The sequence below is a fragment of the Triplophysa dalaica genome, chromosome 9 (genome assembly GCF_015846415.1).
Source record: "Triplophysa dalaica isolate WHDGS20190420 chromosome 9, ASM1584641v1, whole genome shotgun sequence".
NCBI classification, from domain to species: domain Eukaryota; kingdom Metazoa; phylum Chordata; class Actinopteri; order Cypriniformes; family Nemacheilidae; genus Triplophysa; species Triplophysa dalaica.
Genome location: NC_079550.1, coordinates 12,355,539 through 12,372,101, shown reverse-complemented (window position 1 = coordinate 12,372,101; position 16,563 = coordinate 12,355,539). Strand labels below are relative to the sequence as shown.

The 16,563-nt window shown below is 38.3% G+C and overlaps 1 protein-coding gene across 1 annotated transcript; it reads right to left on the bottom strand.

The window, feature by feature from the left end:
- Positions 1-465: 465 nt before the first annotated feature.
- Positions 466-6,426, bottom strand: ankk1 (ankyrin repeat and kinase domain containing 1). Its single transcript, XM_056757057.1, has 8 exons — positions 6,176-6,426; positions 5,707-5,986; positions 5,473-5,624; positions 5,332-5,381; positions 5,052-5,207; positions 4,379-4,479; positions 4,220-4,238; positions 466-3,686 (listed from the first exon to the last, which is right to left on the bottom strand). The coding sequence occupies exons 1-8, from the start codon at positions 6,364-6,366 to the stop codon at positions 2,428-2,430; spliced, it is 2,208 nt and encodes a 735-aa protein (XP_056613035.1). The 5' UTR covers positions 6,367-6,426; the 3' UTR covers positions 466-2,427.
- Between the last annotated feature and the right edge of the window lie 10,137 nt (positions 6,427-16,563).

Below are 16,563 nucleotides of genomic sequence, written 5' to 3'. Positions count from 1 at the left end.
ACCGCTCGCGCTTCGAAAAGGGGGCGGAGATTGTAACAAACCCTGGGTTTGTGGAATAAAACCTGCTCCCGACCAGGTTAGGTTCACGGAGTGTGTTACTCTGGTTACTCACTCGGAGTATAAGATACCTCGATTTCTGAAATGGGCTTGACTTACTCCGCGGTCGCGGGTTTGACATACCTCGCGTTCTGAAACCAAAAACCCTGAGTATTCCGTTTTCTGGGGTTAACTTACTCTGAGTTTGCACTTACCCTGCTTTCTGAAACGGGCCCCTGGTCTTAGACTCTCTGGTAGAGTGTTCAGACATTGCATGTTATATGCATCAAGCACACATTTGTAGAGCTACTATACAGTATCTGTGTGGTTGCCCGAAGAACCTTAATCTGTGGTCATCATTTCACCAGAAATAGTCTCTCAGGAAAGGAACTGTGTTTAACACCACATTTCTTGAGGTGTGCGGTCTTGTGTAAATCCTTTTTTAACAAATTTTCAGTGGAGAATTAAACCTAATCCGCATATACGAACATTAACAGTACTGCCCGGGAAATATATTGTGGACTAAGGATTTATGAAAGCTTTTGAGGACACACATGAATGAAAAAAATTAACTGAATAATTTATATTCCTAGAACAAATTCTTATGAAAACTCACATTTATTTAGCAAAATAAAGTTGATAAATGAAATCCGACAAGTGTAGACATCACACAGCAGAAAGCTTCCTTTGTGTTTCAAAAGCTTCGGTTTACTTTGTATGTACACATACACAAAAGCAGAGGTCATTTGAGATCACTGTTGGACTCTGTATAACTTTACATTTCAAGTCCTCAGCACTGCAAACCGCCTGAGAAAAACAGTATGCGATTTAATTTCACATTACAGAATATTAATGAATATCCCATCAACAGAGAAGTCATGCTGTGAGTGTTTAAATCAAAGCTTTTGCTATTTTGCAGACCTTAATGAGATATTAAAAGTGTCGTGTGTATTGTAGTGGACACGGCTGCAGGCCTGATAATAGAGGATTTGTTTCTTCTCACAACATTGACATTTTATTATCATGAGAATACTTTTTCATGGAAGAACCTTAAAAAAAGTAATTATGATATTCATATTATAGCTTAAAATCCTAATTACTGATTGTCTCTGAATCCCAATAAGTATATGATTATATCGAAATGACGTTCAATTATAATTCAAGCTATTTTATGACATGTCATGTTTAATGTACCTGAGAGTCAAATAGAAAGCTTTGTTTCAGTCTTGAGTACAGTAGATTGACCTCATATTCAGTTCTGTAATGACGTGCAGGTTGCATTATAGATCACTGTTTATTTTTTTAATCTACCTATTGAATTCATTCTAAAATTATTTGTTTAACATTTTGATTCTCTAATCATTTTTGTTGTTGCTTGTATTATGTTCAAACCATTCTGGAGTGTTAAAAAACGAAACATAAAGTTCTTGTGGACCAGCTTTGTTTATGTTTTCCGACGTGGTCTTTATACCATTCCATTCGACTTTATGTAACAGTGTTTTTCCTTGATTGGCTGGATTTACACGACAAAAAAAATAAGAATTTATTTTTTAATTGTCTTCCAGTACAACTAATATCTTAAACTTAAATAGACGCATTTAATTTAAAATTAAGTCTTGTTTACAGATACAAAATATCAAATATCATTTATGATAACATTTACGCTAGAGAAAATGTCTGCTAATTGTGTAGCTTTAAGTTTAACATCTGGTCATTTTTTCCTCAAGAAAATGTATTTTGATTTAATCATTTTTTTAATATTTGTACTATAAATCAAGACAAAGGAAGAAATTCATACTTTGCAGTGCATGTACTGTCTTATACAATTGCATGCTTTTGTATTCTAAGTACAATGACTGGATTCACAAAGTTGTTTTTCTTTCCTTTCGGTAAATCTTTTGTACTTTTGATACACGTCAGAGCTTAAGATCAGAAACGGAAGCCTGTCGGGAAATTAAAACATGTCAAACTTGTTTTCTTTTAGTTGTGAATGCCATGTAAATTCCACGAATGCTTATAATTTTTTCACCCTGACATTATTACTTTACACGTATGTATGAATAGTTTAAACTGACAATGATAGAATGCTGACTTGAAAATGCTGACTTGAAAACGCTAAAATAGTTTACTATATAGCCATTATAGGAAAAAACGGACAAATTCATTTCATTCATAACTTACATTCTGAGAACACACCTGAGGTCTGTTCTAACCCCAGACAAAAGCGTTAAATTCTTGGAATTTAAATCAAGAACAGCAGCGACTGTGTTTATAAGAACAGGCTTTGCGGAGGATGGAAATCAATAGCAGAAATCAATGCCGCACACCCTATAATGGTCGAGTTATCTGTCACAAAACACTGCTCTCGCTCCGTGTGTCTCAAACGATGCGCTAGCTTTCCAGTAATAGCACCGCTTCGGTGTTGTTGCACCGCTTGGCCAACATCAAGGCAGTGCATCCTTTTGAGTCCAGCATTCCCCGCTCTGCGTTATTCATAAGCAGTGCCTTCATAATAGGGATGTTGTTGTGCTGGACGGCTAAATGCAGTGGAGTCGACTGGCTGTTATTCTGGGCGTTTACATTGGCCTGATGGGATATCAGCTGTAATACACTAGGGAAGCTGCTAGTGTTACAAGCCAAGTGAAGAGGTGTCCAGCTGTGATCCTCAGCCAGGTTAGGGTCGGCGCCGGCTGACAGGAGCACAGCGACCACTTCTTCCTGATCGTAGTGGCAGGCCAGATGCAGGGGTGTCCAGCCGTCCTTTCCTTGGGTGTTGATCGAGCCGTGGTGCTCCTCCAACACAAGAATGATCTTGTGGTGGCCCTTCAGGGCTGCCAGGTGCATTGCCGTCCAGTTCTGATGGGTTCTGGCATCAGGGTCGGCTCCGTTGTTCAGCAAGTACTTGCAGATGCTCATGTAACCTTTCGTAGCACCATAATGAAGGGGACTGTAGCTTCGCTCGTCTTGTGCATTCACATCGGCCCCGCTTTGTGTCAGCAAACGCACTACCCTGTAGTGACCCTCGTCTGCTGCCAAATGCAGGGAGGTGGACTGCTGGTTATCTGTTTTGTTTACATCCGCCCCCTTTGAGACTAGAAGCTCGACGATTTTTAGGTAGCCGTACAAACAAGCCAAGTGAAGGGCCGTCCGTCCAGACTGGCCCTCCTGCTCATCCACACCATTTAGATGGAGTAATAAGATCCTCACTATGTACTCGTGGCCGTTCTGAGAAGCTAAGTGCAAAGGCGTCCAACCTTCCTTCTCCTTGGCATCGGCTCTTGCCCTATTGTCTAATAAAAGGCGAGTGGTTCTGTCGTTCCCAGCCTGGGTGGCAAAATGCAGCGGGGTCCACTGGTCACATTCGCAGAGGTTGACGTCAGCTCCACGGTCAATCAGCAAGCTGCAGATGTCATAAAACTTGTGAAGAACAGCAACGATGAGCGGCGTGTAGCCTTTAACGCTCTGGGAGTTCACAGAAGCGCCCAGATCCAGGACATTCTGCACGCTTTCTCTGTCCCCACTGGCCACAGCATGGTGCAAGAGCGTGTTGTTGTCTTTGAAAAGCATCGACACATCCTCTTTTCTCAGAACTTTCTTAAACGACTCAAAGTCTTTTTTCTTGAGGAGGGAGTGGACGTTTTGGGAACCTTCTGAAATAAGAAAAAGAAAAGATTGGAAATGCACAGCCATGGAAAAAAATTAAGAGACATCTATTCAGCATTTCATCAGTGTTGGATTTCAACAGAAGCAAAATCAACAGTAAGGTGAAAGACTGAAAGAAAGCAAAGATTCATAAAAAGCTGTGATTAAAATAAAAAAATACAAAATTCTACACTTTCTAAAATACATTTAAAACATTATTATTCAGATTTAAAAAAATGTAAATAAACTAGTTTTAAATGCTGTATTGCCAGTGTGTCCCTTTTAAATAACTTTTGGAATTTGGGGGAAAAGCTTTCTTCAAAGTTAAACAAGATGTGAAAGTGTGTGAAAGTTTAAAGATTGCTAAGAAACCCTCCGTGATTTGATGAATAAAGTTTGAAAAGAAATTGATTGTGTTAAATATCTCAATATAAATAATTCTGATTGGTTGGAAAAATGTGAAGTAGCCCAAGTACAGAAAGTTTTGATTGAAAGACACTGATGAACAGTTGAATGCAAGATTTTTTTTCTAAATACTTGCCTAAAGATTCCTTCGAAACCTAAAAGAAAACAAAGAAATTGTAATGCATCAAACTCTATAAAGATCAAAAGATGAAGATATGTTCTTATGGGTTTGTTGTTGTTGTTACTAATCCTAGAACTCTGTGTGCTGACTGTGTGCACTAGAGAATTTACTTACACTCGGCCCGATGTAATGAAGACTTTTTCTCCTCTCTTCCCGTTGATAAGGGTCAGAGATTTTAAAGATATCACTGAGGACTTCAGTCACCTGAATGATGTCTGCAGAGAAATGGAGAATATCCCATTGAATGTGCAGCATTACCCCCTCCTTATACAGCACATTTAAAAGTCCATTCAAATAGCAAAATGCACAATTGGCAGGCAAATGACTGACAGCCTATCAGCTTTTATAGTGAAGCATCTAAATTAGACAGTGCATAATGTGCGAGATATAATCACAGCAAAGTAATACAACCAGGCTAAATTTATCACATCTTTCGTAATCTAATTGTATTCAATTCATTATACAACATCGCAACAAAATTAGCACAGCTTTAATAAAGCACTTTCTAGCTTGAAAGCATACAGTAAGCATTAGTGTTCATGAACTAAATCAATTAAAGTTTTTACTAAAGGTGACCTGATGGACGTACAATCACAGAGGAGCTGAGAGGTTGATAAAAGATCCAACACTTGTTGGTTATTCTCAAATTGTAAAGTCAGAAGAAGCTTACAAAGCAAGAACAGCAAAGTCTCAGAGAAAACGTCTGCACAGACTTCTGGATGTATATAATAATGTATTATTACATTCTTCATTAGTCAGAAACAAGGACAAAAATTTGATTCGGTACCAGAGAAATCAAGTCGCTGGGTGCAGTCTTGATGCCAGCATTGCTGCATAACACTTATCATCTTCTCACACTCAGATGGCTTGTCTTCGGGGATGTTGTCTACGCAAGGCCTTTTGCCAGATGACACTCTTAATAATATTTCTGTCATATTCAACCCTATGACAAAGAGAACGGTACAAATTGCTCACAGTGTTATCGTGGTGCGAAACAGTTTCGAATAATTAACTTCAGAGCTCAAGCGATGTTCTTCCTCATGTGTAAAATTGGGAACAAGACGTACCTTGATATGACCGCTGTTGTGTGAGAATTTCCCACATGATTATAGAAAAGCTGCAAGGTTAAAATAATTGGATGTTTGTTTCATTTGCATATGAAAACATTTAAAGTTTCTCAAGTTTGGAATTCACTCGCAAACTCTCACCTGTACACGTCAAACTTTGTTCCAGGAGGTTCTTGACTCTGGGCAAACGTCTCTGGAGGAATGTAGTTTGTGTTCTTCCGAGCTGTGAGGATTTCAGCGAATTGCGTCTTGCTGGAGAATTCTTCCCATTTAATAAGGCCGAAATCTGAAATCTTTAAAAAAAGGAACCATTCAACTCTCTAACACTTGCCTTTAAGCAAGAAATGAATGTGGAGACACTGAAATGTAACGTACCTTCAGATGCAGATGATCATCGAAAAGGATGTTGGCGGGTTTTAGATTTAAATGAAGGATGGGAGGTTGCATACTGTGTAGAAAATTCATCCCCATGGTGACTTCATGAATTATTTGGAACTTCTTGGGCCACATTAACGCGTGACTGGTTATGAGGTTATCCAGAGAGCCTTTGCTCATATATTCCATAACAAGAGCAGGTGGATCTATGCTTATTCCATAAATGGAAATTAAATAGTTAAATTTCAGTTTCCCAATTCTGGATATATTTATCATGTTCCTGTAGAGAAAATAGAAAGAATTAGTACAAAACAGACATGTACTCTATAATATCAAATAAGTATTTCATGTGGTTTAAGTTGGTCAACACTTCTAACTTGCAATACAATTGTCAATGCATATTTACACAACATGCTAGAATATAAAGCTACAAATTACTGATCCATTCAAATGTAACTTGTGCTTATACCTGTAGTCTCTGGTCGTGGTCTTTAAAGCACATGTTTCACGCCAGCGTTTCAGCTTCACCTTGTAGACTCGACCAAACTTGTGCTCAGCCAGTTTTTCCCAGTCGTTTTCAAATTCATCCTTTCTAAAATGAGTAAATCTCTCCAGGCTGCCTTCCCTAGAAGCATTCTTTCCACTCGAAATCATTGTCATGTTGTCTAGTCTCAGGAAACGACGAGATCTATCTCTAACATTTCTCCCTGACACAGTGTAACCAGGTCAAGGAACCACCAACTAAACACAAACGCTGGTTTTGGTGGGAGGAGTCTGAGCGAGAAAAGAGAAATGTGGCACAGCCAGTTTGGAATGACACAGGTGAGGCTTAGATTTGAGCGAGTCACCTATTAACTGGATATACCAGCTTCGTGTTTGTTGCATTACAGAAAGCATTACTTTATAAGGAACGTGAGCATGCTTTGTTCTGTCAACAGGGAAATGTCCACAATCATATTTGATTATGAATAAATAAAAGAAGCCTAACTGTAAAACAAACCCTCAGTCTGCTAGTGGCCAAAAAACAGGTCAATCTTTTTTAAGATTGTACAGTATTTGTTAACATTAGTAAATACATGAGCTAACATGAACTAACACAGAGTAATGTCGTTTTTCAGCATTTATTAATGTTATGTGTTAATGTTAGTTAAAGGAACAGTAAATAAAAATAAAATGAGCATTTATTTGACTCACAATCAAGCCGTCCAAGTTGTATACGACTTTCTTTTATTAGAAGATTAATACATGTCTCATGACACAAAATGATACATTTGTTAGCAAAAACGAATATTTTGAGCTATTTGTTGGGATGTCAACAGGAATTTCACTGTTCTCACTCATGTGAAAATGTCCGCACACAGGCTCAACGATTCTCATCTTTTGATTCTCATTGGCTGTTGTGTATCTTGTGACAACAACCAATGAGATTCAAAATATATGATTCGTTGAGCATGTGGGTGGCCATTTGGATTGACGACACAGTGATCATCTAAGTCATTAGCAGTCTACGTACACAGTACACTGCTTTGTGATTTTAATAAAGAACCTTTTCTGATAGTTTCTCACTATTTCTTTCTTTCTGAAGTGCTATTAAAATGTCTTTACACATTAACACAAGTAATTACACTTATGACAATAATACCAACGCATTTGAAGAAGAGACGTGGCATGCCGTTGCAGTGATATGGCTTTGTATGGCCTGCAGAACAGCACTTCGCCCTTTAGGTGTTGCACAAAATACCTGCCATTCATTTTAAATTACAATCTGTTAATATTCTGTTTGTATTTAGATTGAAGTGGCAAATTCATATAGTCAGACATATCAAGGAATAAATTCCATTCCATTTTCTACCGCTTATCCGAACTACCTCGGGTCACGGGGAGCCTGTGCCTATCTCAGGAGTCATCGGGCATCAAGGCAGGATACACCCTGGATGGAGTGCCAATCCATCGCAGGGCATCAAGGAATAAATTACTTATTTTAATTGATAAGGCTTTATTTATATATATATTTATTTATATATTAAGAAAAATTGTATATGCATTAAATGGAATTTTAGCATTTAAGATAGACAAATCAATGAGCTAATTATCTTAATCAGCAGGGGAGTCATTATATAACAGCCACAGGTTCATTCTTACTATCTCTCCGATATTCAAAGAGGTTTTCTTTTTCTGAGACTGACGTTGAGGAACACGTTTCTTTTATTGATCTTTCTATTCAGTACTGTGACAAACTCTTATGTCTTAAAGGGCCGTTTTGTTTACACTTTCAATTACAAGAATCCATTATGGCTTTTATTAGGTGATCTTCAACACAATTTCCCCCCGCCCCCTCCATTTCGCCCATGGGGTTTCCCAGCTCTGGCATGGTGATTTACATAAAGATACATCTAAATGCAGTACAAGCTTGTTATTGTTTAATTGCTGGTGTACTTTTTCCATCTAATAGTGACTGTTTGAAAAGGAAATCCATAACGTGGGACCTCGTGTGCAGTGGGGCAGAACATCATCTACATATCGAATGTGTTGTATGTGTGATTGTCTGAAAAGCATGTTTTCTTAACATAGTTAATACTATGAGATTAAAACTTGTTAAAATGAAAATCTGTTGGCAATCTTATCTTGTACTCATCATGCTTTTCTCTAAGGACATGTTCATACTTGTCATCTGAATTCTGACTATTTCTATCACTGTATATTCTATGGTACATTGTGAAATTGTATTTTTTTTACTGCTTACAGTGAGTGTTTGGTACTGTATTGTTAAGACTATGAAAGAGCAGGCACATTTTGGTTTCATCTAAATAATGATAAATAGCTGGATCAATCATATTTTCACCCAAGCAACATTCACATCACTGCTACAAACCAACATTTAAACATTTCCTGTACAATTACACCGAAAGTGATTGAACACTTGAAAGGAAATTCTATATGAACACAAATTATATAATATACTTCTATCTACAGTATACTAGAGGTGGATATTGTTTGTGCATCTGTCTATAATAGAAAGATAATCACACATTTAACAATCCTTATCTTACAGCTCAATACATATCTATTTACAAAAGACGTGTGAAACAAGGCTGCACAATTATAAAAAAACATAACTGTCAATTAATTTCCATGATATTGTAATTGCGCTTAGTATTTCGATTAATGGAATCTAGTTCGTCTTTATTATATTATGGTTGTACACTAAAAGGCCTAGTTGTGACAGAACTAAGCCTGTTGGGTGACAAAAATGTTTAAGCGAAAAAGTTGTTAACAGTTGCTGACATGTTTTGAAATGATGATGAAATTGATGTTTTAGTCAATCGTACAGTGATTAAGATTAAACAAGGTTGGATTTGGTGACTTACACCCCTAACTCAGAAATAAAAACATGTGATGAAGAAATTTCCAGCCTTTCCACAAAAGAAGAACCCCACAAATTTACAGGAGAGATAGAAAAGAGGTGAAACACAATTCCCTCGATCATGTATAACTATTTAAAACTTAACCTTGTGTTGCACACCCCTCACCCCTACTTTAATTTGTATTTTTTATTATATATATATATATATATACTGTATAGTTATGATGTGTTGAGCAGATATTCAGATCGTGATGTAACAGCAAGTATTCACATTGATTTGGCTTTTCGTAACATTACGTTACTGACTAAAAGTGTATTCAGGCACACTTTGGTGTTGATCATCTCATCAGTTTTCCAGGACGGCGACTTAGCGCAATGATGAGCGTCACAGGAGCCGTCAGATAATGATTAAGTGCTCATTGCAGGTATTATCCGGCTGGCTGGTTTGTTGTGATCTGTTTCTCTGTTAGCATTCACAAAGGGCCCCGGACCAGCAGCAGGCAGACCCGTTCAGACACCGTCTGTGCGCCATCCAGACGAGCAAAAGAGCCAAACAAGCCATTAAACAGCCGGCCACTGAGCCCATAATCACCATGGCTGCCTCAATGTCAGCTGCACCACAAAATTAACAAGGCAGGTCACATAGTCAAGAAGAGTCTGCTTAAAAAAATATTTCCCTTAGATTCTTTTATAACCACACCAGAGATATGTAAGTTACCTGCTGCTTCAGACAGTGATGAATTATCAATTCCTTTTAAAACAGTGCCAAAAGAAATGCGATTTGCCGCGCTTCTGGAGATGTCGACCACTCTTCCAATGGGACGCACGTTCCGACGCTCGATGCATTGCTGGAATGAGAAATGAATAAACAATAATGTCACCGTACTGAAATCAAGCCATCGAGCAGTTCCCCCCTGAACTCCTGCATACTTTAAACTTGTTTACAGGCTTCAAGAGTAATTCTGTCAGCCTTCAAATGCCTACTTCACTTTCTGTCTGCCCCTGACAGAGTAACAGGCTCTGTGAAGATCATTTATTTAAAAACTGCAGACACTGTCATCAAAACAGGAAGAGTAATGAAAAGTAGAAAATGGTTGAGGAGAAATATTGAGACTTCTTTCCAAGTGATAAATGATCCCCGAGTTCTCATCGGCGAGGCGTGTTTGAGTCACGCGGTTGAGGCTCACCCTTTCACACTCCGAATTGTTCCTCAAGCACACGCTCAGGTCACAGTGCAGGTAAGCGGTGGAGTAATTGATCATCTGGAAGAGACGGATGGTGAAGCTGGCCTTTTTTGACGGGACGCTGGGAAGCGGTCTGGTGTCATGAGGGTCTACAGGTAGCCTTAGGGAGTTCACATCAGAGAGACACATTAGCTCTCTGTGAGGAAAAGGAAGTTGGACTTTGTGCGCAAAAGTGAAATAATGAACCTGTCGAGGGGTACAAACAGTGGCGAGACGTCTTGCACCAAAAAGCATGACAATGAAGTCCTGTCTTGTGGGATGCTTATGTTTACTCTGAGGATGGACTGCTGGATGCTGAAAATATGACATTTGCATCATTGCGACAACACTGAAAGACAATTATGTTATATAAGAGAAAATAACAAACTAAAGGTACAAAAACACATTGATGTTTGTTTAAAAAGGAAGAGTGCACCAAAAACGGATCATTTTGTCATTATTTGAGCCCAGAAGAAAATCTTATTGCTCAGAGGTTGCTCTTTTATAGCTAAGGAGATTTGATTCATTTAATTATTAAGTCTCAGATGTCTCTTTTAAAATTAGATTATAGAAACACAAAATGAGAGAATTGTTTAAAAAAAACAAAGCCCGGTTTTGCAGAGGTTTAAGACTAGTCACAGACTAAAATGAAAAATTGAGCTGTCTAAACTGAAAATACATTGCCCTGACATGTCTTAAAATATGATAACTATACACTACAGAAGACGCACACCAGTAATGTTTTGTATGTTAAAGGAACAGTTCACCCAAAAATGAAAATTCTGACATCATTTACTCACCATCAAGTTGTTCAAAATCTGTATAAATGTATTTGTTCTGATGAACCCAGAGAAAGATATTTTGAACAATGCTTGTAACCAAACATATTGGCCTCCGTTGACTGCCATAGTAGAAAATATGCTTTATTCTTTGTTCTGTTGAGCACAAAATATAATATTTTGAAGAATGTAGGAAAGCAAACAGTTCTGAGGCACTTTTAACTACCAGAGTAACCTTTCTTATGGTTGAAAAATGGTAGCCAAGAACTGTTTTGTTACAAGCACAAATATCAATACAATCCAAATATCTTTCTCTACGTGTCTTTATCAGAACAAAGAAGTTTATACAGATTTGAAACACAGAATTTGTCAGAATTTACATTTTTGGGTGAACTGTTCCTTTAAATCAAATTGGCTATATAAGTAATTTTGAACCTATATTACACTTAAATGACACTAAACTGGCTTAAGAAATCTAGTTGACTATCTAATTTAACCAATTTCAACTTATTTTTCTAAGTTCAAGTGAGTTGTAAAGTCAATTTGATTTAACTTGGAAATTTATGGTGACTTTTAAACTGAAGTTTTTAACGTTCTGGGTCTTTTTCTCAGAAGAAACTTTTGAAACACAGAATTTTTTTCCATTTAATCTCCTTGATTTCTATGAGAAATAATTAAGATATTAAAGAGAACGTGTGTTTGAAATTAAAATAAGTATTAAAGGATCTTCAATTTTGCATGCAAGAACATTTACTATCGATCAGGCTGACATTATTTGACGTCAGAGTACTTGAAATAATATTTGAAAACCTGTCTTACAAGGTTAAAAGAAATTTTGAACATTTTGTGTGAACTATGCCAAGAACTAAGTAGAGTTTTATATAAATCTATTAAAGGCACATCTTTTTCTGTCTCTGGATCCTAGACAGTGTGTTATTGACAACAGATATACTGAAAATGAACACTTCTCTCACCAGCAGGGACACAGGCATCAGCAGTTTGCTTGCTTTAAAAACACAATTTACAGCTCTATTACAGGCACATTGCTTCACCTGGGATATTAATATATTTCTCAAACCAAACAGTTTGAGGGAATATTTCTCAGCCAATCATTACAATGCTGTTCCCCTGTGATAAGGTGGCCAGTTTAAGCACAGGTGAGTTCACATAAACTGCTGCTGATGTATTAAATCTGAACATAAAAATGCAGGAGATGAAATCTATATAATCCAGCCACGCTTATATCATGTGGTGTAAAATGTGGCCAGGTTCAAGGGCACTGTGCTATTAGGTTACCCAATATGACCCTGGAGGACTGTATTACCTTGAAAAATGCAGCAGGTGGTGTTAAATTCATCAAGTCTGACGGTGGGCGAGAGGCAGCAGGATTTTATCTCAATGTCCACATGGCTGTTATTTGTTTTCAGGTTGATGACGACATGCAGGTTTCCTAAGGCAGGGATGAGATCTCCAGGCATGATATCTCTCTCCAAGTTCAGACTCATCTCGGCTGTGTGGTTGCCTGTGCCGCAGATATCATCTGAGATTTGGGCGAAGCTGGAAGAGGACAATCAGATGGTCAGAATTCAATTGCTCGCAGTGAAAATTAATCAAGTTGACAACATTTATCATCGTGATGGCATCTGCTTAGATCGCATCTGTACCTGTGGAGCTGAAGTTTAATTAGAAAAACTAAAGTCTTTCAATCAAAACAAAAGCTAGTTTACTTTATGAACACATGTAAAGTTGCTGTTTATGCTACACTCAAAAATGTCAGGTTATTTCATCCCATCGTTTGGTCAAAAATAGACAAACCCAACAGTTGGGTTAAAATAACCCATAAAAGGTTTATATTTGACTCAAAATGGATTAAAATAACCCAGCATTTGAGTTAAAAGCAACCCAGTTTATGGTTTAATTTATAACCCAGTGGTTGGTTTGTCCATTTTTAACCAAAGGTTGTGTTGAAATAACCCAACATTTTTTAGAGTGTAATTATTAACACTTGTTTAAAGTACAGAGCTATAACATAAAACAATTCTGACATTTAATAGAGATTAAATGAATGGGTTAGTTTCATGTCGGATATATGCGCCTTTTGGAGCTTGAAAGTAATGGCTGCCATCCACCACCATGCTGGGAAAAGCTAGGATGTCATTCAGTATAACTCTGACTGGAGTCCGCGCAAACAAGACAGTCATATACAGTCAGGTTAATAAATATTGGGACATCAACACAATTCTTACATTTTTGGCTCTATACACCACCACAATGGATTTCAAATGAAAAGAACAAGATATGCTTTAACTGCAGACTGTCAGCTTTAATTTGAGGGTAAATCCAAATCAGGTGAATGGTGTAGGAACTACAACAGTTTGCATATGTGCCTCCCACTTGTTAAGGGACCAAAATACTAATACAGAATAATAATAATAAATCAAACTTTCACTTTTTAGTACTTGGTTTCAAATCCTTTGCAGTCAATTACAGTCTGAAGTCTGTAACACATAGACATCACCAGACGCTGGGTTTCATCCCTGGTGATGCTCTGCCAGGCCTCTACTGCAACCGTCTTCAGTTCCTGCTTGTTCTTGGGGGCATTTTCCCTTCAGTTTTGTCTTCAGCAAGTGAAATGCATGCTCAATCGGATTTAGGTCAGGTGATTGACTTGGCCATTGCATAACAGTCCACTTCTTTCCCTTCAAAAACTCTTTGGTTGCTTTTGCAGTATGCTTTGGGTCATTGTCCGTCTGCACTGTGAAGCGCCGTCCAATGAGTTCTGAAGCATTTGGCTGAATATGAGCTGATAATATTGCCCAAAACACTTCAGAATTCATCCTGCTGCTTTTATCAACAATCACATCATCAATAAATAGTAGAGAACCAGTTCCACTGGCAGCCATACATGCCCACGCCATGACACTACCACCGCCATCATTCACTGATGAGGTGGTAAGCTTAGGATCATACTCTTCTCTTCCCATCACTCGGGTACAAGTTGATCTTGGTCTCATCTGTCCATAGGATGTTGTTCCAGAACTGTGAAGGCTTTTTTAGATGTCGTTTGACAAACTCTAATCTGGCCTTCCTGTTTTTGAGGCTTACCAATGGTTTACATCTTGTGGTGAACCCTCTGTATTCACTCTTGTGAAGTTTTCTCTTGATTGTTGACTTTGACTTTGACACACATACACCTTCATCCTGGAGAGTGTTCTTGATCTGGCCAACTGTTGTGAAGGGTGTTTTCTTCACCAGGAAAAGAATTCTTCGGTCATCCACCACAGTTGTTTTCTGTGGTCTTCCGGGTCTTTCGGTGTTGCTGAGCTCACCGGTGCGTTCCTTCTTTTTAAGAATGTTCCAAACAGTTGTTTTGGCCTCGCCTAATGTTTTTGATATCTCTCTGATGTTTTTGCAGCCTAATGATGGCTTGCTTTACTGACAGTGACAGCTCTTTGCATCTCATCTTGACAGTTGACTGCAACAGATTCCAAACGCAAATAGCACACTTCAAATGAACTCTGGACATTTTATCTGCTCGTTGTAATTGGGATAGTGAGGGAATAACACACACCTGGCCATGGAACAGCTGAGAAGCCAATTGTCCCATTGCATTTGGTCCCTTAACAAGTGGGAGGCACAAACTGATGTAATTCCTACACCGTTCACCTGATTTGGATGTAAATACCCTCAAATTAAAGCTGACAGTCTGCAGTTAAAGCACCTCTTGTTTGTGTCATTTGAAATCCATTGTGGTGGTGTATAGAGCCAAAAATTTTAGAATTGGGTCGATGTCCCAATATTTATGGACCTGACTGTACACCTGGTTTGGCTTGAGGGAGAGTAAAATATAGGGTCATTTAATTTCTGGAGTGAACTGTTCCTTTAAGACATTGTTAGAAAAAAACTAAAAATCAAAAATCTTGAATCGCCCATTATTTAATCCCACAGCAGTCTGGAAGAAACTTGAAATATTACAGAATTCTGTAAATGTATCTATGGGGTTCTACTTTAATATTGTGGAAAAAGAAGAAAGTAAGAATCCTATTTCATTACCCAATGAGAGAATCCGATGATATAATCCTTTTTTGCCCGTTTATCACTGGAACATCTGACACAAACTCAGTAGTTCCCTCTACTGAGTCAGTTTAACCATATTTGGCACCACTTCCTCCACTGGGCTGTAATGAACCTTTCGTGAACGTTTGTGTACTTGAGGAACCTACATCTATGTAGTGAATGTCAGCAGATTGTGCAAGACGTTAAGGATTCTCAGTTGCGGTTGAATTGGATACTCCATATAAAGGAAGTCTAGGTTGAGCCATTTGTGATCACCTGTATAATTTTGCCAAAAATTTGGTGCGGTTTTCCAACGCAGTCTGCATTTGTGACAGAAACAAAGGAAGAGTTGATGAGACTGTTCCAGTAGATGATTCAAGGGATGGAGACGCATTCAAGCAAACTATTTATGTTGCCGCTGTATTCATCTTGGGCCTGTTGAGCGACTCTGTGATGCCAGATGTTGTGCTGGATGCCACATTCAGAGGATGCTCATGCACATCTGTTGAATTAGCAAACGCTTGAGAGAAAAACGAGTCTTTGCGATTGTCCTTTTCACTTGATACGGCGGGTGTGATTGGTTTAACGTTTAAATCTGGTGTCATTAGGCCTACCTGTTCGGCAGATGCCGAAGTTTTAGGGGGAGCGGAGAAGGTTGAGTGGTGTTTAATCTCAGCAGTCGAGTAAACAACTGGGGAAACAGATGTGCTATTTATAGGTATTAAATTCTGAGAAACAATCTTGTGCAAAATTGAATTTGGTGAGATGTGATTCCCAACTGAAGAGTCGCTCTGATCGATGTTTTGCAAAGTTTTTGGTTTAACAGTACTACGAATCTTCTTTAAGTATGACTCAATTTCAACTTTAGATTGCAACTGCCGTGTTGCTGTGAGGGATTTCTCTTCAGAGTGATTCTCAACTGATGGGATACTGCTGCTAACTGTGTAACGGGTGGGAAAAAGCATCTCGGTTCCCTTTGGCTTTTTAGGACCTTGTTGTCCGTCTGATAACGGCGAGCTGATGCTTTCAGTTGTCAGCAAGGATTTAAAAATATGTTTTTGCTATTGCTGTTCTTTGAGATGCCCAAAAGTTTCGAGAGAACTGTGTCATGTGTTGTCATGATATTATGTGACTTACTGAAAGGAGTCGAGATCAGTGAGGTCTTCTCTCGTGAAATAGCATGAGGGGAAAGCAATCTGTCAGTATCAGACACCTGGGGTTCTAAAGACAAAGGTGTAATCGAGGTCTCTGCTGTCTTGGCGAACTTAATAGATGTTAGATGCTAGAAACTTGGCTGTTGGGGGGTGTTAGGAGAACAAGACGTACAGTAAAAAGTGAAGTAACAAATGGTGTAATAGTGCTTACAGTTTCTGGTCCTGTGAACATCCTGGTAACGTTTGACCTTTTAGATATAACAGATGCAGTTTCACGTGAC